Source organism: Scomber scombrus, chromosome 1 (assembly GCF_963691925.1).
Source record: "Scomber scombrus chromosome 1, fScoSco1.1, whole genome shotgun sequence".
Classification (NCBI taxonomy): domain Eukaryota; kingdom Metazoa; phylum Chordata; class Actinopteri; order Scombriformes; family Scombridae; genus Scomber; species Scomber scombrus.
This window is the reverse complement of record NC_084970.1, coordinates 2,599,327-2,622,574: the sequence shown is the minus strand read 5'-3', so window position 1 is coordinate 2,622,574 and position 23,248 is coordinate 2,599,327. Positions and strand designations below refer to the sequence as shown.

Here is a 23,248-nt window from a genome sequence, read left to right as displayed (position 1 = left end):
AAAGTAAAGGAGCTGCTGAGTCTCCTGTATCGATTAAATGTAATATAATCATTTAAATCACAAAATGTTTGTTCTGAAAAGTGTAGGGCTTGTTTTCAAGCTTGACAAATGTTTAATTGTCATAATCAGTATTATTAAAAAAAATCTGTGGTCTGAGCTCCGTAAATTAAGGCATAGAACTGTCTCTTTGGTACAATAATAATAAGGGCAACAATGATGATATGTAAATTAAGTGATCAGGATCCATTTAAAACACACAGAATAGTTATTTCAATTTTGTCTTCTTTCAGCAGCCTGTGCTCCTCCCATGGAGTTCTTCAACTGCTCTGCTAGTGGGCCAGCTGCAAAAGGAACTGAGTGCGAGAAGAGCTGCAACACATTAGACATGGCTTGTGTGAGTCATCTTCACTTCACAGAAAGAAACATTTACATGAAAATATGGATTATATGTTTATAACTTGAACAGATAAATGGGTAATCTGTGGTAAAGTAAAACATGATTTGGTAAACCTCAGCAAAAATGATATATATATTTGTGGACTGTGAGTTTGATCTTTTCTGCAGGTAAGCACAGGGTGCATCTCAGGCTGTATGTGTCCATCTGGGATGGTATCTGATGGTAAAGGAGGCTGTATCAAGCCAGAGTCCTGTTCCTGTGTTCACAACAGTATTTCCTACCAGCCCGGAGAGACCACCAAGGTGGACTGCAACACCTGGTTGGTGAAACATAAAGGAATCCAATGTTCTAAAATTAGAAAGATACACCTTAATTCTTTAAGCAACACTTCATCTCACCTGTCTGTGATTGAAAAGTACAAATAAAAATAATGTTATTTATTATAATCTGTATGCCTATTGGTGATCTAATCTTTATTTGTTTGCAGCACTTGTAAAAACAGGAAGTGGCAGTGCACTACCAACCAGTGTGATGGAACCTGCTCTATATATGGTGATGGTCACTACATGACTTTTGATCAGAAGCGCTTCACCTTTGATGGCGACTGTGAATACATCCTCATTGAGGTATGAAAGCACACAATATCAGTTGAACAGACAGAGTTTTTTGACTGAGGAGGGCATATGTTATCATTGCTGAAGTAATCCAAATGCTTTGTGACATACTCAAGAATGACTAATCTGAGATGATGTCAGTGGGGGATCTGAAATACAATACTAAAACTTGAATTCAAACTTTAACCCTGCCTTTCAAAGTGCTTTTTGTGTGCTGCATATGTCATACTCTGCTTACTTTTGTGTATCAATTAGTTGTTGCACTGATGTAGACACATACATATAAAGAATTTACACTTTAATACATAAATGTTTTCAGTGTTATGATTGGTCAGTGTGTAACAGGTGTGCTCTATCATTTCCAACATATGCATAGTCCTGCAGGAGACTAGGGGCGACTGTGGCTCAGGAGGTAGAGCAGTCGATTCCCGGCTCCTCCAGTCCACATATTGATGTGTCCTTGGGCAACGGTGTATGAATGGATGAATGTGACATGTACTGTAAAAGCACTTTGAGTGGTCAAAAAGACTAAAAAAGTGCTATATAAGTACAGTCCATAGGCTTGTAGAAGAATTTTTTATATACAATCTCCATGGAAGTATGAAAACATTTTGTGTGTGTGTGTGTGTGTGTGTGTGTGTGTGTGTGTGTGTGTGTGTGTGTGTGTGTGTGTGTGTGTGTGTGTGTGTGTGTGTGTGTGTGTGTCCTTCCTCAGGACTACTGTGGCAGTGCTGAGAGTAATGGATCATTCAGAGTGATCACTGAGAATGTTCCATGTGGAACCACAGGAACTACCTGCTCTAAGACCATCAAGGTCTTTCTGGGGGTAAGTAGTCAATATAAAAACTGTTCAAAAACAACTGAATTGTCTGTCTCAATATCAACTGCTTACACTACGCTGAAATTCAAGATAGATTCATAGTCGTCTATTGATGCAAGATTTTTGTAAACTCCAATGTAACTATATTTAAATATTGTTATTTTGAGAGAAGACAATACTATTTTGTTTTTTCTAGATGTAAATGACCTTTGCACTTACATAGATTCAAACCAAAATTCTCCCAATCCTATCTGTTTCCTTTGGCTTTTGCTATTTGTATGCATCTTGTATACATGATACATGTATACAAAATGAAAGGACATGTAACAAAAAAGTTAAACAATTAAATGAAAATCACAATATATATATATATATATATATATATATATATATATATACCCACACACACACATATAATTGCTCATGTACCCAAAAAATCTAACAATAAACAATTTGTTCTTATGTTTAGAGCACAGAACTGATTCTAACAGAGGGAAACTACCAGCTGCTTTCAAAAGAAAATGAAGAAGCAGTTCCATTCCGCTACAGTACTGTGGGCATCTACCTGGTAGTTGAGGCCAACAATGGCCTCATTCTTATTTGGGACAGGAAAACAACCTTGTTCATCAAGCTCAGCCCAAAATATAAGGTAAACTTACAATATATAAAGGAATGTTTCAGTTTTAAGAAGACTTCAATTGTTTTTTTCACACAACAAAAGACAAACCTTTCTTTGATTCTTTTTTCAGAGTCGGGTGTGTGGGCTGTGTGGCAACTATGACAACAATGCAAATAATGACTTCACTACAAGGTGCCATGCTGTGGTGGTCAATCCTATTGCGTTTGGGAATAGCTGGAAGAATTCACCAAGCTGCCCCGATGCTCAGGGCATTACCGCCCCCTGCACAGCTAACCCATATAGGCACTCGTGGGCCCAAAAAAAGTGTAGCATCATACAGAGTGATGTCTTTTCTGCCTGCCACTCCATTGTAAGTTGTTTTTGAAGTTAGATTTGTTATTGAAGTTATTCTCCAGCTGTCCTTCCAATAGATTAAGATGCGATAATAATTATTTATTATTTTAGTTATCCCTTATTCTATACTCAGCACTACTGTTAAGTCAACATTTTACCAGCAACAATATCTTGTCCATGAAAAGCTGCCTAAAAAGTGTATGCCAAGATAGTCATGCAATTTGTTTTGATCCCTACCAAATAAATCCTGATATTTTGGTGAACCCCTGAATGTTCCTCTAGTGGCACCAGGTCATATCTCCCTCTTGTAAGAAAAATATCCAAATCTATTTCAGGCGATTTTAGACTATTCATGACCTTTTATAAGTGTCACATAATCTAACATGACATTTCCAGCACATATTGAACTTTAAAAGGGGTAGACTTAAAGGTGTGTATACATTTCTTTTTATACATTCGGGGTTTTTATACATAAGAGTACATAAGTGTTATCAAAATCAAATCAATTAATTTAAATAATACTTAAAATCACTCAAACATATCAATATTTTAGGGTGTATTCAAACAGCATTTCAATGTTGTAGTTGGTGTTGTAGTTGTTAACTGTTTTATACATTTTTTTTAAATATACCATATTCTAGAGAATGATTTTCTGTACTAAAATCTTATTTGTATGTAATCAGCAACTGTAACTGTTGATGTTGATGAATTTATTGGAAAAAAGTACAATATTTGTTTATGAGATGTTATAGAAGTAGTGCAGCATTGTATTTCCTCCATATGCCATTTTGTGTTGTGTGTGTTTCTCTGTCATGCATGTTTAACTCATCAGTGTATTTTCATACATTTGACTGTAGGTGGATCCTGCTCCATACTATGACGCATGTGTGTTTGATTCCTGTGCTTGTGACACTGGTGGAGACTGTGAGTGTTTCTGCACTGCTGTGGCAGCTTATGCTGAATCCTGTAATCAAGCTGGCATCTGTATACGATGGAGAACCCCAAAGATCTGCCGTGAGTAAACATTCTTTGTTGCAAAGCTACAATTAATATACAGCACATACAGTTGGACTGATCTTAAACTCAGATTAATGGGAAAAGAAAAGAAGACATTATCAGGGTTGTAATAAAGCAAAATAGACACTTTTTTTTTTTAGCTAAATCTGTAACTGTAATCAAGTATTGCTGTAATATAATCTCTTAAATATGCATATGTAATATTCTGTACTATAATCTCTGAAATATGCATAACAGTGAAGTATTATAAAGTAAGAGAAAAAAAGTTCCTATGTAAAATGAAAGAAGTTACAACTACCACAAAAGTCAAGTGTACCAGATGGTGATGAAGGAGGTGAGGATGGACTCAAGGATTGTGTAGAAATGCACCATCACTGACTTCAGCAGGTTGAACTTATTCAGCTGCTGCAGGAAGTACATCTTCTACTAAGCCTTCTTGTTGAGGCCAGTGATGTTCTGCTCCTATTTGAGGGTCCTGAGTGATCATAATGCTGACACAAGGTGATGGAGATGGGTGAAGCTGGGCTCCCTCTGAAATCCACTACCGTAGTCACTGTCTTTAGAGTGTTGAGCTCCAACTTGTCTGCACCAAGTCACCAGATGGTCAATTTTTCACCTGCAGTTGGGTTCATCCCTTTCAGAGATGAGCCCAATGAGGGTGGTGTCATCTGCAAACTTCAGAAGCTGGATGGGCTGGTGGTGTAGCTGTAGCTGTAGCTGTACAGGGAGAAGTGAAGAAAGGACATAACCAGTCCTGATGGTCAGGAAGTCAGGGACGTGCTTCTATGAGCTTCATGTTCTGCTTCCTGTCAGACAGGATGGAGTCAGATGCATTCAGCTGGGAGAGTATGTCCTGCACAAGATCTGGGATAATTGTGTTAAAGGCAGAGCTGAAGTCCACAAATAGGATCCTGGCATAGGTCCTTGAAGAGTCCAGGTGCTGGAGGATGTAGTTGAGGTCAAGGAATGGGTCAGTTATGGTTTTGAGACTGCATACTGAGGCTGTTTTGAGAAGGCATAATAACTTCATAACCACATTAACACAGAGATCAGGTCTGTAGTCCTGCGGTCCTTGTTTTGTTTGTTTTTTGTACAGGATGATGGTGGAGGATTTGAAGCAGGCTGGCACATGATTTGTCTCAGAGGTGTTGAAGATATCTGTGCACACCAGAGACAGTTGGTCAGCATAGTGCTTCAGTGTGGAGGGAGAGACATGTGGAGGTCATTGTTGTTGTTGGTGAGGAGGGGGACTCTGATTTGAGTGGTTGAGCAGTGGCCCAGCTAAATTTGAATGCAGGATTCAGGATGGATATATCAGGACTGTCCTTTTGTCTATCAAATCAACAGTAGACCATTCTCTCTGTTTATCTTCTTAGCTGTGGACCTTTTTAATCACACCATCCCTCAGGACGTTCAGGACAATGTGTCTAGGAGGGCCTGCTTTCACCAGTGGTGATCGCTGTGTACGATGTACTCACTGTAGCACATCATCTCTAACATCAGCACCTAGCATTTCTTTGATTAGTTGTTGGATTTTTTCTGTTTGATTCAGTATTTCCTCTTTTTCTCACCAGTCCTACCAGTCTGTAATTTCATGAGATTTTACATCTGATTCATTAGATTATCTTGTCCCTCTTGTTAGTAACCATCTGTAGTTTCAGAAGGGTGTTTTCATTTTCCAAGTCAAATATTTTCCCCTCAGCATTAACAAGTCACTCTTTAATTTAAGCTACAGCTAGATCTGTCATGCTGGACTTTCCTGACTTCTGATATGTTTGAGTGTTAAACTTCCATAAGGCTGCTTACCCTCTTTATCTCTGCCATCACAGCATAGAGATGCTTGTACAGCAACAAAATGATCCATACCACTTGCACCTGGTTTATATTCACCTGTGTGTTTAGTAATGATGGTACTTGTGCTCAGTTGAGATGACAGTGGTTTCTTTGACATTTTCAGTTTCACTTGTTTTTTAGCTTGACCAAAACAAACTGCTTCAAGAAGATGATTCATTTTTTATCTATTTTTATCTTTTCCAGCTCTATTCTGTGATTACTACAATCCCCCTGGTGAATGTGAGTGGCACTACATGCCATGTGGATTTCCTTGTATGAAAACTTGCAGGAACCCCTCAGGCAACTGCTCTCCACAGATACCTCCTCTTGAAGGCAAATATGTTTTTGTCATTTGTCCTGATCATTTAAGATTCAAAATGTCAATTATCTCAAACTGTCTATTAATTGTCTTTACAGTTTTGTAAAAAATGTTGCTTCATAATTATCATAATTATTAATTAAAATGATTTTAATGCTACCAACAATCATTTAAGAATCAGATTTTGTATTAACAGCTGCATAAACAGTAGTTTGTTTTTAACTAAGGTTGCTATCCAAAATGCCCTCCTGCTCAGCCATACTTCAATGAAGATACAATGACATGTGTTTTGAAAGAACACTGTGGCTGCTACGATAAAGAGGGGAGACATTTCAATGATGGTGACACAGTGCCAACAACTGAAAACTGTCATACGTGGTAGGTTTTGCATAAAATGTGTAAATTAAAGTTATATAACTTTGTGGTGAGTTCTGTCAATCTGACAATTTTCAATGTCTTCTTTCTTGAAGTACATGCAGTGCAATGACCATCCAATGTCACTATGATGCCAAAGGTATTGAAAACATTTGGAGAGATTGTGGGTTATAAAATACATACTTATGTTAGGGTGATAATAATATTTCTCCTCTCTTTACAGTCTGTACTTGTACATATAATGGAAACAAATATCACCCTGGCAGTACCATCTATAACACAACAGATGGACATGGTAACTGTATCACAGCAATCTGTGGGAATAATGGTACCATTGACAAGGGGTCATACCCATGCCCGAAACCTACATTGACAACTACTATGTCCACTGCAACCACTACTTCAACCAGCCAGTCTCCAACCACGTTTGTTTTTACATCAACTACACCAGGTATGCACAACACTATTTTGGAGCCTGAAAATGAATTGTAACCACTGTAAAATATAGCTAACATTATACATTTCCTAAACCACAATCTGTACTATGTGTGTTCATAGATATAGTCACAGGCGCACCAAAGTCTACTCCATCAACTAAACCAGTACACATTAAAACAACAACTGAAACACCCACAACAACTACTCCACCAAGTACATCTTCTACCACAACTGAATCACCTACAACTCAGACACCTAAAACAAGTGGTCCATCTACTACACCCTCTACCACAACTGCAACAACACAAAGTCCTACTGTAACACCTTGTCAGGAAACTTTATGCTATTGGTCAAAGTGGATAAGTTCAGACTACCCCGAATTTGGTCCTGGAAATGGAGACAATGAAACTATCAAACACATTATACAGAAAGGATATAAGATCTGTGAAAATCCAGTGGCGGTGGAGTGTCAAGCTGTACACTATCCAGGTCTTCCACTAAAAGACTTAGGACAAACTGTAACATGTAATGACAAAGGACTTCTGTGTAAGAACAGCTTGCAATCTCCACCAATATGTTTGAATTATGAAATAAAGGTTAAGTGTTGCGAAACAGTGCAGTGCAGCACAACCCTAAGTACTACAACTTTACCACCATCATCTTCTACAGCTAATCCCAATAAACCCACTACACCAACTAAAGAACCATCTACAACTCAGACAGCTACTACAACTTCTCCACCAACTTCTCCTTCTGCCACAACTGAAACAATGACAACTCTGACACCTACAACAACTACTCCGACCACTACACCGTCTTCCACCACTGAGACAACTACAACATGTCCTGGGGGACATGAAATGATGTGTAGCTGGTCAGACTGGATAAATCTGGGCAAACCCACAGCAGGCCCTAATGGTGGAGAAGATGAATCCATCCAGAATATCATCTCCGCTGGTTATCGTGTATGTTCAACACCGGAAGAAGTCCAGTGTCGAGCTGTTCCTTACCCAGGTGTTCCCTTGTCACAGTTGGGACAAGTTGTGACATGCAATAAACATGCAGGTCTCATATGCAACAACAAACAACAAGGGCTTCAGCAGCAGTGTTTCGACTACGAGATTAAATTTAAATGCTGCAGCTGTACTCCTTCTACTGCAATTACAACTACAACACCTTCTACCACAACTGAGACAACAACTCAAACTCAGACACCTACATCTACTCAAACCATTCCAACCCCTAACACAACTAAAAAAACAACTACAACTCAAACACCTGACACAACTACTCAACCGACTACACCTTCTACCACAACTGAAACAACTACAACTCAGACACCTAAAACAAGTGGTCCATCTACTACACCCACTACCACAACTGCAACAACAAAAAGTCCTACTGTAACACCTTGTCAGGAAACTTTATGCTATTGGTCAAAGTGGATAAGTTCAGACTACCCCGAATTTGGTCCTGGAAATGGAGACAATGAAACTATCAAACACATTATACAGAAAGGATATAAGATCTGTGAAAATCCAGTGGCGGTGGAGTGTCAAGCTGTACACTATCCAGGTCTTCCACTAAAAGACTTAGGACAAACTGTAACATGTAATGACAAAGGACTTCTGTGTAAGAACAGCTTGCAATCTCCACCAATATGTTTGAATTATGAAATAAAGGTTAAGTGTTGCGAAACAGTGCAGTGCAGCACAACCCCAAGTACTACAACTTTACCACCATCATCTTCTACAGCTAATCCCAATAAACCCACTACACCAACTAAAGAACCATCTACAACTCAGACAGCTACGACAACTTCTCCACCAACTTCTCCTTCTGCCACAACTGAAACAATGACAACTCTGACACCTACAACAACTACTCCGACCACTACACCGTCTTCCACCACTGAGACAACTACAACATGTCCTGGGGGACATGAAATGATGTGTAGCTGGTCAGACTGGATAAATCTGGGCAAACCCACAGCAGGCCCTAATGGTGGAGAAGATGAATCCATCCAGAATATCATCTCCGCTGGTTACCATGTATGTTCAACACCGGAAGAAGTCCAGTGTCGAGCTGTTCGTTACCCAGGTGTTCCCTTGTCACAGTTGGGACAAGTTGTGACATGCAATAAACATGCAGGTCTCATATGCAACAACAAACAACAAGGGCTTCAGCAGCAGTGTTTCGACTACGAGATTAAATTTAAATGCTGCAGCTGTACTCCTTCTACTGCAATTCCAACTACAACACCTTCTACCACAACTGAGACAACAACTCAAACTCAGACACCTACATCTACTCAAACCATTCCAACCCCTAACACAACTAAAAAAACAACTACAACTCAAACACCTTACACAACTACTCAACCGACTACACCCTCTACCACAACTGAAACAACTACAACTCAGACACCTAAAACAAGTGGTCCATCTACTACACCCTCTTCCACAACTGAGATAACAAGTAAAACTCAATCGTCGACAACAACTACTACAGCCACTACAGCATTTACTACAACTGAAATAACAACCACTCATGGGCCAGATACAACGACAATTTGCCCAGGGGGACAAGATATGACATGTGGTTGGTCAGACTGGATAAATCTTGGCAAACCCACTCCAGGGCCTAATGGTGGAGAAGATGAATCCATCCGGAATATCATTTCTGCTGGTTATCATGTTTGTTCAAAACCAGAAGAGGTCCAGTGCAGAGCTGTTGCTTACCCAGGTCTTCCCTTGTCACAGGTGGGACAAGCTGTGACATGCAATAGGGATGTAGGTCTCACATGCAGCAACAAAGAACAAGGGCTTCAGCAGGAATGTTTTGACTATGAGATTAAATTTAAATGCTGCAGCTGTCTAAAACCTTCAACTCCATCTACTGCAAATCCAACTGCAACACCTTCAACTACAACATCCCAACCACATATTACCACAACTATAACAACTATAACTCTGACACCTACAACAACTACTCCGACCACTACACCGTCTTCCACCACTGAGACAACTACAACATGTCCTGGGGGACATGAAATGATGTGTAGCTGGTCAGACTGGATAAATCTGGGCAAACCCACAGCAGGCCCTAATGGTGGAGAAGATGAATCCATCCAGAATATCATCTCCGCTGGTTATCGTGTATGTTCAACACCGGAAGAAGTCCAGTGTCGAGCTGTTCCTTACCCAGGTGTTCCCTTGTCACAGTTGGGACAAGTTGTGACATGCAATAAACATGCAGGTCTCATATGCAACAACAAACAACAAGGGCTTCAGCAGCAGTGTTTCGACTACGAGATTAAATTTAAATGCTGCAGCTGTACTCCTTCTACTGCAATTACAACTACAACTACAACACTTTCAACTGCTATATCCACAACACCTTCTACCACAACTGAGACAACAACTCAAACTCAGACACCTACATCTACTCAAACCATTCCAACCCCTAACACAACTAAAAAAACAACTACAACTCAAACACCTGACACAACTACTCAACCGACTACACCTTCTACCACAACTGAAACAACTACAACTCAGACACCTAAAACAAGTGGTCCATCTACTACACCCACTACCACAACTGCAACAACAAAAAGTCCTACTGTAACACCTTGTCAGGATACTTTATGCTATTGGTCAAAGTGGATAAGTTCAGACTACCCCGAATTTGGTCCTGGAAATGGAGACAATGAAACTATCAAACACATTATACAGAAAGGATATAAGATCTGTGAAAATCCAGTGGCGGTGGAGTGTCAAGCTGTACACTATCCAGGTCTTCCACTAAAAGACTTAGGACAAACTGTAACATGTAATGACAAAGGACTTCTGTGTAAGAACAGCTTGCAATCTCCACCAATATGTTTGAATTATGAAATAAAGGTTAAGTGTTGCGAAACAGTGCAGTGCAGCACAACCCTAAGTACTACAACTTTACCACCATCATCTTCTACAGCTAATCCTAATAAACCCACTACACCAACTAAAGAACCATCCACAACTCAGACAGCTACGACAACTTCTCCACCAACTTCTCCTTCTGCCACAACTGAAACAATGACAACTCTGACACCTACAACAACTACTCCGACCACTACACCGTCTTCCACCACTGAGACAACTACAACATGTCCTGGGGGACATGAAATGATGTGTAGCTGGTCAGACTGGATAAATCTGGGCAAACCCACAGCAGGCCCTAATGGTGGAGAAGATGAATCCATCCAGAATATCATCTCCGCTGGTTATCGTGTATGTTCAACACCGGAAGAAGTCCAGTGTCGAGCTGTTCCTTACCCAGGTATTCCTTTGTCACAGTTGGGACAAGTTGTGACATGCAATAAACATGCAGGTCTCATATGCAACAACAAACAACAAGGGCTTCAGCAGCAGTGTTTCGACTACAAGATTAAATTTAAATGCTGCAGCTGTACTCCTTCTACTGCAATTACAACTACAACACCTTCTACCACAACTGAGACAACAACTCAAACTCAGACACCTACATCTACTCAAACCATTCCAACCCCTAACACAACTAAAAAAACAACTACAACTCAAACACCTGACACAACTACTCAACCGACTACACCCTCTACCACAACTGAAACAACTACAACTCAGACACCTAAAACGAGTGGTCCATCTACTACACCCTCTACCACAACTGAGATAACAAGTAAAACTCAATCGTCGACAACAACTACTACAGCCACTACAGCATTTACTACAACTGAAATAACAACCACTCATGGGCCAGATACAACGACTATTTGCCCAGGGGGACAAGATATGACATGTGGTTGGTCAGACTGGATAAATCTGGGCAAACCCACAGCAGGCCCTAATGGTGGAGAAGATGAATCCATCCAGAATATCATCTCCGCTGGTTATCATGTATGTTCAACACCGGAAGAAGTCCAGTGTCGAGCTGTTCCTTACCCAGGTGTTCCCTTGTCACAGTTGGGACAAGTTGTGACATGCAATAAACATGCAGGTCTCATATGCAACAACAAACAACAAGGGCTTCAGCAGCAGTGTTTCGACTACGAGATTAAATTTAAATGCTGCAGCTGTACTCCTTCTACTGCAATTACAACTACAACACCTTCTACCACAACTGAGACAACAACTCAAACTCAGACACCTACATCTACTCAAACCATTCCAACCCCTAACACAACTAAAAAAACAACTACAACTCAAACACCTGACACAACTACTCAACCGACTACACCTTCTACCACAACTGAAACAACTACAACTCAGACACCTAAAACAAGTGGTCCATCTACTACACCCTCTACCACAACTGAGATAACAAGTAAAACTCAATCGCCGACAACAACTACTACAGCCACTACAGCATTTACTACAACTGAAATAACAACCACTCATGGGCCAGGTACAACGACTATTTGCCCAGGGGGACAAGATATGACATGTGGTTGGTCAGACTGGATAAATCTGGGCAAACCCACTCCAGGCCCTAATGGTGGAGAAGATGAATCCATCCAGAATATCATCTCCGCTGGTTATCGTGTATGTTCAACACTGGAAGAAGTCCAGTGTCGAGCTGTTCTTTTCCCAGGTGTTCCCTTGTCACAGTTGGGACAAGTTGTGACATGCAATAAACATGCAGGTCTCATATGCATCAACAAACAACAAGGGCTTCAGCAGCAGTGTTTCGACTACGAGATTAAATTTAAATGCTGCAGCTGTACTCCTTCTACTGCAGTTCCAACTACAACACCTTCTACCACAACTGAGACAACAACTCAAACTCAGACACCTACATCTACTCAAACCATTCCAACCCCTAACACAACTAAAAAAACAACTACAACTCAAACACCTGACACAACTACTCAACCGACTACACCCTCTACCACAACTGAAACAACTACAACTCAGACACCTAAAACAAGTGGTCCATCTACTACACCCTCTACCACAACTGAAATAACAAGTAAAACTCAATCGTCGACAACAACTACTACAGCCACCACAGCATTTACTACAACTGAAATAACAACCACTCATGGGCCAGATACAACGACTATTTGCCCAGGGGGACAAGATATGACATGTGGTTGGTCAGACTGGATAAATCTGGGCAAACCCACAGCAGGCCCTAATGGTGGAGAAGATGAATCCATCCAGAATATCATCTCCGCTGGTTATCATGTATGTTCAACACCGGAAGAAGTCCAGTGTCGAGCTGTTCCTTACCCAGGTGTTCCCTTGTCACAGTTGGGACAAGTTGTGACATGCAATAAACATGCAGGTCTCATATGCAACAACAAACAACAAGGGCTTCAGCAGCAGTGTTTCGACTACGAGATTAAATTTAAATGCTGCAGCTGTACTCCTTCTACTGCAATTACAACTACAACACCTTCTACCACAACTGAGACAACAACTCAAACTCAGATACCTACATCTACTCAAACCATTCCAACCCCTAACACAACTAAAAAAACAACTACAGCTCAAACACCTGACACAACTACTCAACCGACTACACCTTCTACCACAACTGAAACAACTACAACTCAGACACCTAAAACAAGTGGTCCATCTACTACACCCTCTACCACAACTGAGATAACAAGTAAAACTCAATCGCAGACAACAACTACTACAGCCACTACAGCATTTACTACAACTGAAATAACAACCACTCATGGGCCAGGTACAACGACTATTTGCCCAGGGGGAGGACATGATATGACATGTGGTTGGTCAGACTGGATAAATCTTGGCAAACCCACTCCAGGGCCTAATGGTGGAGAAGATGAATCCATCCGGAATATCATTTCTGCTGGTTATCATGTTTGTTCAAAACCAGAAGAGGTCCAGTGCAGAGCTGTTGCTTACCCAGGTGTTCCCTTGTCACAGGTGGGACAAGCTGTGACATGCAATAAACATGTAGGTCTCATATGCAAAAACAAACAACAAGGGCTTCAGCAGCAGTGTTTCGACTACGAGATTAAATTTAAATGCTGCAGCTGTACTCCTTCTACTGCAATTACAACTACAACACCTTCTACCACAACTGAGACAACAACTCAAACTCAGACACCTACATCTACTCAAACCATTCCAACCCCTAACACAACTAAAAAAACAACTACAACTCAAACACCTGACACAACTACTCAACCGACTACACCCTCTACCACAACTGAAACAACTACAACTCAGACACCTAAAACTAGTGGTCCATCTACTACATCCTCTACCACAACTGAGATAACAAGTAAAACTCAATCGTCGACAACAACTACTACAGCCACTACAGCATTTACTACAACTGAAATAACAACCACTCATGGGCCAGATACAACGACTATTTGCCCAGGGGGACAAGATATGACATGTGGTTGGTCAGACTGGATAAATCTTGGCAAACCCACAGCAGGCCCTAATGGTGGAGAAGATGAATCCATCCAGAATATCATCTCCGCTGGTTATCATGTATGTTCAACACCGGAAGAAGTCCAGTGTCGAGCTGTTCCTTACCCAGGTGTTCCCTTGTCACAGTTGGGACAAGTTGTGACATGCAATAAACATGCAGGTCTCATATGCAACAACAAACAACAAGGGCTTCAGCAGCAGTGTTTCGACTACGAGATTAAATTTAAATGCTGCAGCTGTACTCCTTCTACTGCAATTACAACTACAACACCTTCTACCACAACTGAGACAACAACTCAAACTCAGACACCTACATCTACTCAAACCATTCCAACCCCTAACACAACTAAAAAAACAACTACAACTCAAACACCTGACACAACTACTCAACCGACTACACCTTCTACCACAACTGAAACAACTACAACTCAGACACCTAAAACAAGTGGTCCATCTACTACACCCTCTACCACAACTGAGATAACAAGTAAAACTCAATCGCCGACACCAACTACTACAGCCACTACAGCATTTACTACAACTGAAATAACAACCACTCATGGGCCAGATACAACGACTATTTGCCCAGGGGGACAAGATATGACATGTGGTTGGTCAGACTGGATAAATCTGGGCAAACCCACAGCAGGCCCTAATGGTGGAGAAGATGAATCCATCCAGAATATCATCTCCGCTGGTTATCATGTATGTTCAACACCGGAAGAAGTCCAGTGTCGAGCTGTTCCTTACCCAGGTGTTCCCTTGTCACAGTTGGGACAAGTTGTGACATGCAATAAACATGCAGGTCTCATATGCAACAACAAACAACAAGGGCTTCAGCAGCAGTGTTTCGACTACGAGATTAAATTTAAATGCTGCAGCTGTACTCCTTCTACTGCAATTACAACTACAACACCTTCTACCACAACTGAGACAACAACTCAAACTCAGACACCTACATCTACTCAAACCATTCCAACCCCTAACACAACTAAAAAAACAACTACAACTCAAACACCTGACACAACTACTCAACCGACTACACCTTCTACCACAACTGAAACAACTACAACTCAGACACCTAAAACAAGTGGTCCATCTACTACACCCTCTACCACAACTGAGATAACAAGTAAAACTCAATCGCCGACAACAACTACTACAGCCACTACAGCATTTACTACAACTGAAATAACAACCACTCATGGGCCAGGTACAACGACTATTTGCCCAGGGGGACAAGATATGACATGTGGTTGGTCAGACTGGATAAATCTGGGCAAACCCACTCCAGGCCCTAATGGTGGAGAAGATGAATCCATCCAGAATATCATCTCCGCTGGTTATCGTGTATGTTCAACACTGGAAGAAGTCCAGTGTCGAGCTGTTCTTTTCCCAGGTGTTCCCTTGTCACAGTTGGGACAAGTTGTGACATGCAATAAACATGCAGGTCTCATATGCATCAACAAACAACAAGGGCTTCAGCAGCAGTGTTTCGACTACGAGATTAAATTTAAATGCTGCAGCTGTACTCCTTCTACTGCAGTTCCAACTACAACACCTTCTACCACAACTGAGACAACAACTCAAACTCAGACACCTACATCTACTCAAACCATTCCAACCCCTAACACAACTAAAAAAACAACTACAACTCAAACACCTGACACAACTACTCAACCGACTACACCCTCTACCACAACTGAAACAACTACAACTCAGACACCTAAAACGAGTGGTCCATCTACTACACCCTCTACCACAACTGAGATAACAAGTAAAACTCAATCGTCGACAACAACTACTACAGCCACTACAGCATTTACTACAACTGAAATAACAACCACTCATGGGCCAGATACAACGACTATTTGCCCAGGGGGACAAGATATGACATGTGGTTGGTCAGACTGGATAAATCTGGGCAAACCCACAGCAGGCCCTAATGGTGGAGAAGATGAATCCATCCAGAATATCATCTCCGCTGGTTATCGTGTATGTTCAACACCGGAAGAAGTCCAGTGTCGAGCTGTTCCTTACCCAGGTGTTCCCTTGTCACAGTTGGGACAAGTTGTGACATGCAATAAACATGCAGGTCTCATATGCAACAACAAACAACAAGGGCTTCAGCAGCAGTGTTTCGACTACGAGATTAAATTTAAATGCTGCAGCTGTACTCCTTCTACTGCAATTACAACTACAACACCTTCTACCACAACTGAGACAACAACTCAAACTCAGACACCTACATCTACTCAAACCATTCCAACCCCTAACACAACTAAAAAAACAACTACAACTCAAACACCTGACACAACTACTCAACCGACTACACCTTCTACCACAACTGAAACAACTACAACTCAGACACCTAAAACAAGTGGTCCATCTACTACACCCTCTACCACAACTGAGATAACAAGTAAATCTCAATCGTCGACAACAACTACTACAGCCACTACAGCATTTACTACAACTGAAATAACAACCACTCATGGGCCAGGTACAACGACTATGTGCCCAGGGGGACAAGATATGACATGTGGTTGGTCAGACTGGATAAATCTTGGCAAACCCACTCCAGGGCCTAATGGTGGAGAAGATGAATCCATCCGGAATATCATTTCTGCTGGTTATCATGTTTGTTCAAAACCAGAAGAGGTCCAGTGCAGAGCTGTTGCTTACCCAGGTGTTCCCTTGTCACAGGTGGGACAAGCTGTGACATGCAATAGGGATGTAGGTCTCATATGCAGCAACAAAGAACAAGGGCTTCAGCAGGAATGTTTTGACTATGAGATTAAATTTAAATGCTGCAGCTGTCCAACACCTTCAACTCCATCTACTGCAAATCCAACTGCAACACCTTCAACTACAACATCCCAACCACATACTACCACAACTATAACAACTACAACTCTGACACCTACAACAACTACTCCGACCACTACACCGTCTTCCACCACTGAGACAACTACAACATGTCCTGGGGGACATGAAATGATGTGTAGCTGGTCAGACTGGATAAATCTGGGCAAACCCACAGCAGGCCCTGATGGTGGAGAAGATGAATCCATCAAGAATATCATCTCCGCTGGTTATCGTGTATGTTCAACACCGGAAGAAGTCCAGTGTCGAGCTGTTCCATACCCAGGTGTTCCCTTGTCACAGTTGGGACAAGTTGTGACATGCAATAAAGATGCAGGTCTCATATGCAACAACAAACAACAAGGGCTTCAGCAGCAGTGTTTCGACTACGAGATTAAATTTAAATGCTGCAGCTGTTCTCCTTCTACTGCAATTACAACTACAACACTTTCAACTGCTATATCCACAACACCTTCTACCACAACTGAGACAACTACTCAAACTCAGACACCTACATCTACTCAAACCATTCCAACCCCTAACACAACTAAAAAAACAACTACAACTCAAACACCTGACACAACTACTCAACCGACTACACCCTCTACCACAACTGAAACAACTACAACTCAGACACCTAAAACGAGTGGTCCATCTACTACACCCTCTACCACAACTGAGATAACAAGTAAAACTCAATCGTCGACAACAACTACTACAGCCACTACAGCATTTACTACAACTGAAATAACAACCACTCATGGGCCAGATACAACGACTATTTGCCCAGGGGGACAAGATATGACATGTGGTTGGTCAGACTGGATAAATCTGGGCAAACCCACAGCAGGCCCTAATGGTGGAGAAGATGAATCCATCCAGAATATCATCTCCGCTGGTTATCGTGTATGTTCAACACCGGAAGAAGTCCAGTGTCGAGCTGTTCCTTACCCAGGTGTTCCCTTGTCACAGTTGGGACAAGTTGTGACATGCAATAAACATGCAGGTCTCATATGCAACAACAAACAACAAGGGCTTCAGCAGCAGTGTTTCGACTACGAGATTAAATTTAAATGCTGCAGCTGTACTCCTTCTACTGCAATTACAACTACAACACCTTCTACCACAACTGAGACAACAACTCAAACTCAGACACCTACATCTACTCAAACCATTCCAACCCCTAACACAACTAAAAAAACAACTACAACTCAAACACCTGACACAACTACTCAACCGACTACACCTTCTACCACAACTGAAACAACTACAACTCAGACACCTAAAACAAGTGGTCCATCTACTACACCCTCTACCACAACTGAGATAACAAGTAAATCTCAATCGTCGACAACAACTACTACAGCCACTACAGCATTTACTACAACTGAAATAACAACCACTCATGGGCCAGGTACAACGACTATGTGCCCAGGGGGACAAGATATGACATGTGGTTGGTCAGACTGGATAAATCTTGGCAAACCCACTCCAGGGCCTAATGGTGGAGAAGATGAATCCATCCGGAATATCATTTCTGCTGGTTATCATGTTTGTTCAAAACCAGAAGAGGTCCAGTGCAGAGCTGTTGCTTACCCAGGTGTTCCCTTGTCACAGGTGGGACAAGCTGTGACATGCAATAGGGATGTAGGTCTCATATGCAGCAACAAAGAACAAGGGCTTCAGCAGGAATGTTTTGACTATGAGATTAAATTTAAATGCTGCAGCTGTCCAACACCTTCAACTCCATCTACTGCAAATCCAACTGCAACACCTTCAACTACAACATCCCAACCACATACTACCACAACTATAACAACTACAACTCTGACACCTACAACAACTACTCCGACCACTACACCGTCTTCCACCACTGAGACAACTACAACATGTCCTGGGGGACATGAAATGATGTGTAGCTGGTCAGACTGGATAAATCTGGGCAAACCCACAGCAGGCCCTAATGGTGGAGAAGATGAATCCATCAAGAATATCATCTCCGCTGGTTATCGTGTATGTTCAACACCGGAAGAAGTCCAGTGTCGAGCTGTTCCATACCCAGGTGTTCCCTTGTCACAGTTGGGACAAGTTGTGACATGCAATAAAGATGCAGGTCTCATATGCAACAACAAACAACAAGGGCTTCAGCAGCAGTGTTTCGACTACGAGATTAAATTTAAATGCTGCAGCTGTTCTCCTTCTACTGCAATTACAACTACAACACTTTCAACTGCTATATCCACAACACCTTCTACCACAACTGAGACAACTACTCAAACTCAGACACCTACATCTACTCAAACCATTCCAACCCCTAACACAACTAAAAAAACAACTACAACTCAAACACCTTACACAACTACTCAACCGACTACACCCTCTACTACAACTGAAACAACTACAACTCTGACACCTAAAACAAGTGGTCCATCTACTACACCCTCTACCACAACTGAGATAACAAGTAAATCTCAATCGTCGACAACAACTACTACAGCCACTACAGCATTTACTACAACTGAAATAACAACCACTCATGGGCCAGGTACAACGACTATGTGCCCAGGGGGACAAGATATGACATGTGGTTGGTCAGACTGGATAAATCTGGGCAAACCCACTCCAGGGCCTAATGGTGGAGAAGATGAATCCATCCGGAATATCATTTCTGCTGGTTATCATGTTTGTTCAAAACCAGAAGAGGTCCAGTGCAGAGCTGTTGCTTACCCAGGTGTTCCCTTGTCACAGGTGGGACAAGCTGTGACATGCAATAGGGATGTAGGTCTCATATGCAGCAACAAAGAACAAGGGCTTCAGCAGGAATGTTTTGACTATGAGATTAAATTTAAATGCTGCAGCTGTCAAACACCTTCAACTCCATCTACTGCAAATCCAACTGCAACACCTTCAACTACAACATCCCAACCACATACTACCACAACTATAACAACTACAACTCTGACACCTACAACAACTACTCCGACCACTACACCGTCTTCCACCACTGAGACAACTACAACATGTCCTGGGGGACATGAAATGATGTGTAGCTGGTCAGACTGGATAAATCTGGGCAAACCCACAGCAGGCCCTAATGGTGGAGAAGATGAATCCATCAAGAATATCATCTCCGCTGGTTATCGTGTATGTTCAACACCGGAAGAAGTCCAGTGTCGAGCTGTTCCTTACCCAGGTGTTCCCTTGTCACAGTTGGGACAAGTTGTGACATGCAATAAACATGCAGGTCTCATATGCAACAACAAACAACAAGGGCTTCAGCAGCAGTGTTTCGACTACGAGATTAAATTTAAATGCTGCAGCTGTACTCCTTCTACTGCAATTACAACTACAACACTTTCAACTGCTATATCCACAACACCTTCTACCACAACTGAGACAACAACTCAAACTCAGACACCTACATCTACTCAAACCATTCCAACCCCTAACACAACTAAAAAAACAACTACAACTCAAACACCTGACACAACTACTCAACCGAATACACCCTCTACTACAACTGAAACAACTACAACTCTGACACCTAAAACAAGTGGTCCATCTACTACACCCTCTACCACAACTGAGATAACAAGTAAATCTCAATCGTCGACAACAACTACTACAGCCACTACAGCATTTACTACAACTGAAATAACAACCACTCATGGGCCAGGTACAACGACTATGTGCCCAGGGGGACAAGATATGACATGTGGTTGGTCAGACTGGATAAATCTTGGCAAACCCACTCCAGGGCCTAATGGTGGAGAAGATGAATCCATCCGGAATATCATTTCTGCTGGTTATCATGTTTGTTCAAAACCAGAAGAGGTCCAGTGCAGAGCTGTTGCTTACCCAGGTGTTCCCTTGTCACAGGTGGGACAAGCTGTGACATGCAATAGGGATGTAGGTCTCATATGCAGCAACAAAGAACAAGGGCTTCAGCAGGAATGTTTTGACTATGAGATTAAATTTAAATGCTGCAGCTGTCAAACACCTTCAACTCCATCTACTGCAAATCCAACTGCAACACCTTCAACTACAACATCCCAACCACATACTACCACAACTATAACAACTACAACTCTGACACCTACAACAACTACTCCGACCACTACACCGTCTTCCACCACTGAGACAACTACAACATGTCCTGGGGGACATGAAATGATGTGTAGCTGGTCAGACTGGATAAATCTGGGCAAACCCACAGCAGGCCCTAATGGTGGAGAAGATGAATCCATCAAGAATATCATCTCCGCTGGTTATCGTGTATGTTCAACACCGGAAGAAGTCCAGTGTCGAGCTGTTCCTTACCCAGGTGTTCCCTTGTCACAGTTGGGACAAGTTGTGACATGCAATAAAGATGCAGGTCTCATATGCAACAACAAACAACAAGGGCTTCAGCAGCAGTGTTTCGACTACGAGATTAAATTTAAATGCTGCAGCTGTTCTCCTTCTACTGCAATTACAACTACAACACTTTCAACTGCTATATCCACAACACCTTCTACCACAACTGAGACAACTACTCAAACTCAGACACCTACATCTACTCAAACCATTCCAACCCCTAACACAACTAAAAAAACAACTACAACTCAAACACCTGACACAACTACTCAACCGACTACACCCTCTACTACAACTGAAACAACTACAACTCTGACACCTAAAACAAGTGGTCCATCTACTACACCCTCTACCACAACTGAGATAACAAGTAAATCTCAATCGTCGACAACAACTACTACAGCCACTACAGCATTTACTACAACTGAAATAACAACCACTCATGGGCCAGGTACAACGACTATGTGCCCAGGGGGACAAGATATGACATGTGGTTGGTCAGACTGGATAAATCTGGGCAAACCCACTCCAGGGCCTAATGGTGGAGAAGATGAATCCATCCGGAATATCATTTCTGCTGGTTATCATGTTTGTTCAAAACCAGAAGAGGTCCAGTGCAGAGCTGTTGCTTACCCAGGTGTTCCCTTGTCACAGGTGGGACAAGCTGTGACATGCAATAGGGATGTAGGTCTCATATGCAGCAACAAAGAACAAGGGCTTCAGCAGGAATGTTTTGACTATGAGATTAAATTTAAATGCTGCAGCTGTCAAACACCTTCAACTCCATCTACTGCAAATCCAACTGCAACACCTTCAACTACAACATCCCAACCACATACTACCACAACTATAACAACTACAACTCTGACACCTACAACAACTACTCCGACCACTACACCGTCTTCCACCACTGAGACAACTACAACATGTCCTGGGGGACATGAAATGATGTGTAGCTGGTCAGACTGGATAAATCTGGGCAAACCCACAGCAGGCCCTAATGGTGGAGAAGATGAATCCATCAAGAATATCATCTCCGCTGGTTATCGTGTATGTTCAACACCGGAAGAAGTCCAGTGTCGAGCTGTTCCTTACCCAGGTGTTCCCTTGTCACAGTTGGGACAAGTTGTGACATGCAATAAACATGCAGGTCTCATATGCAACAACAAACAACAAGGGCTTCAGCAGCAGTGTTTCGACTACGAGATTAAATTTAAATGCTGCAGCTGTACTCCTTCTACTGCAATTACAACTACAACACTTTCAACTGCTATATCCACAACACCTTCTACCACAACTGAGACAACAACTCAAACTCAGACACCTACATCTACTCAAACCATTCCAACCCCTAACACAACTAAAAAAACAACTACAACTCAAACACCTGACACAACTACTCAACCGACTACACCCTCTACTACAACTGAAACAACTACAACTCAGACACCTAAAACAAGTGGTCCATCTACTACACCCTCTACCACAACTGAGATAACAAGTAAATCTCAATCGTTGACAACAACTACTACAGCCACTACAGCATTTACTACAACTGAAATAACAACCACTCATGGGCCAGGTACAACGACTATGTGCCCAGGGGGACAAGATATGACATGTGGTTGGTCAGACTGGATAAATCTTGGCAAACCCACTCCAGGGCCCAATGGTGGAGAAGATGAATCCATCCGGAATATCATTTCTGCTGGTTATCATGTTTGTTCAAAACCAGAAGAGGTCCAGTGCAGAGCTGTTGCTTACCCAGGTGTTCCCTTGTCACAGGTGGGACAAGCTGT

At 41.9% G+C, this 23,248-nt stretch overlaps 1 protein-coding gene across 1 annotated transcript in view; it reads left to right on the top strand.

Annotated features, from left to right (window-relative positions):
- Positions 1-23,248, top strand: part of LOC133979260 (mucin-5AC-like) — a 43,775-nt gene that overhangs the window by 9,288 nt on the left and 11,239 nt on the right. Inside the window, exons 19-34 of the mRNA XM_062417757.1 lie at positions 291-394; positions 565-716; positions 885-1,023; positions 1,727-1,837; positions 2,301-2,480; positions 2,581-2,820; positions 3,662-3,818; positions 5,859-5,987; positions 6,201-6,351; positions 6,444-6,487; positions 6,572-6,799; positions 6,907-8,886; positions 9,499-12,132; positions 14,389-14,715; positions 15,442-17,781; positions 18,661-23,234. Of these exons, the coding sequence (XP_062273741.1) occupies positions 291-394; positions 565-716; positions 885-1,023; positions 1,727-1,837; positions 2,301-2,480; positions 2,581-2,820; positions 3,662-3,818; positions 5,859-5,987; positions 6,201-6,351; positions 6,444-6,487; positions 6,572-6,799; positions 6,907-8,886; positions 9,499-12,132; positions 14,389-14,715; positions 15,442-17,781; positions 18,661-23,234 (13,490 nt within the window). The remainder of the gene's footprint in view (positions 1-290; positions 395-564; positions 717-884; positions 1,024-1,726; positions 1,838-2,300; positions 2,481-2,580; positions 2,821-3,661; positions 3,819-5,858; positions 5,988-6,200; positions 6,352-6,443; positions 6,488-6,571; positions 6,800-6,906; positions 8,887-9,498; positions 12,133-14,388; positions 14,716-15,441; positions 17,782-18,660; positions 23,235-23,248) is intronic.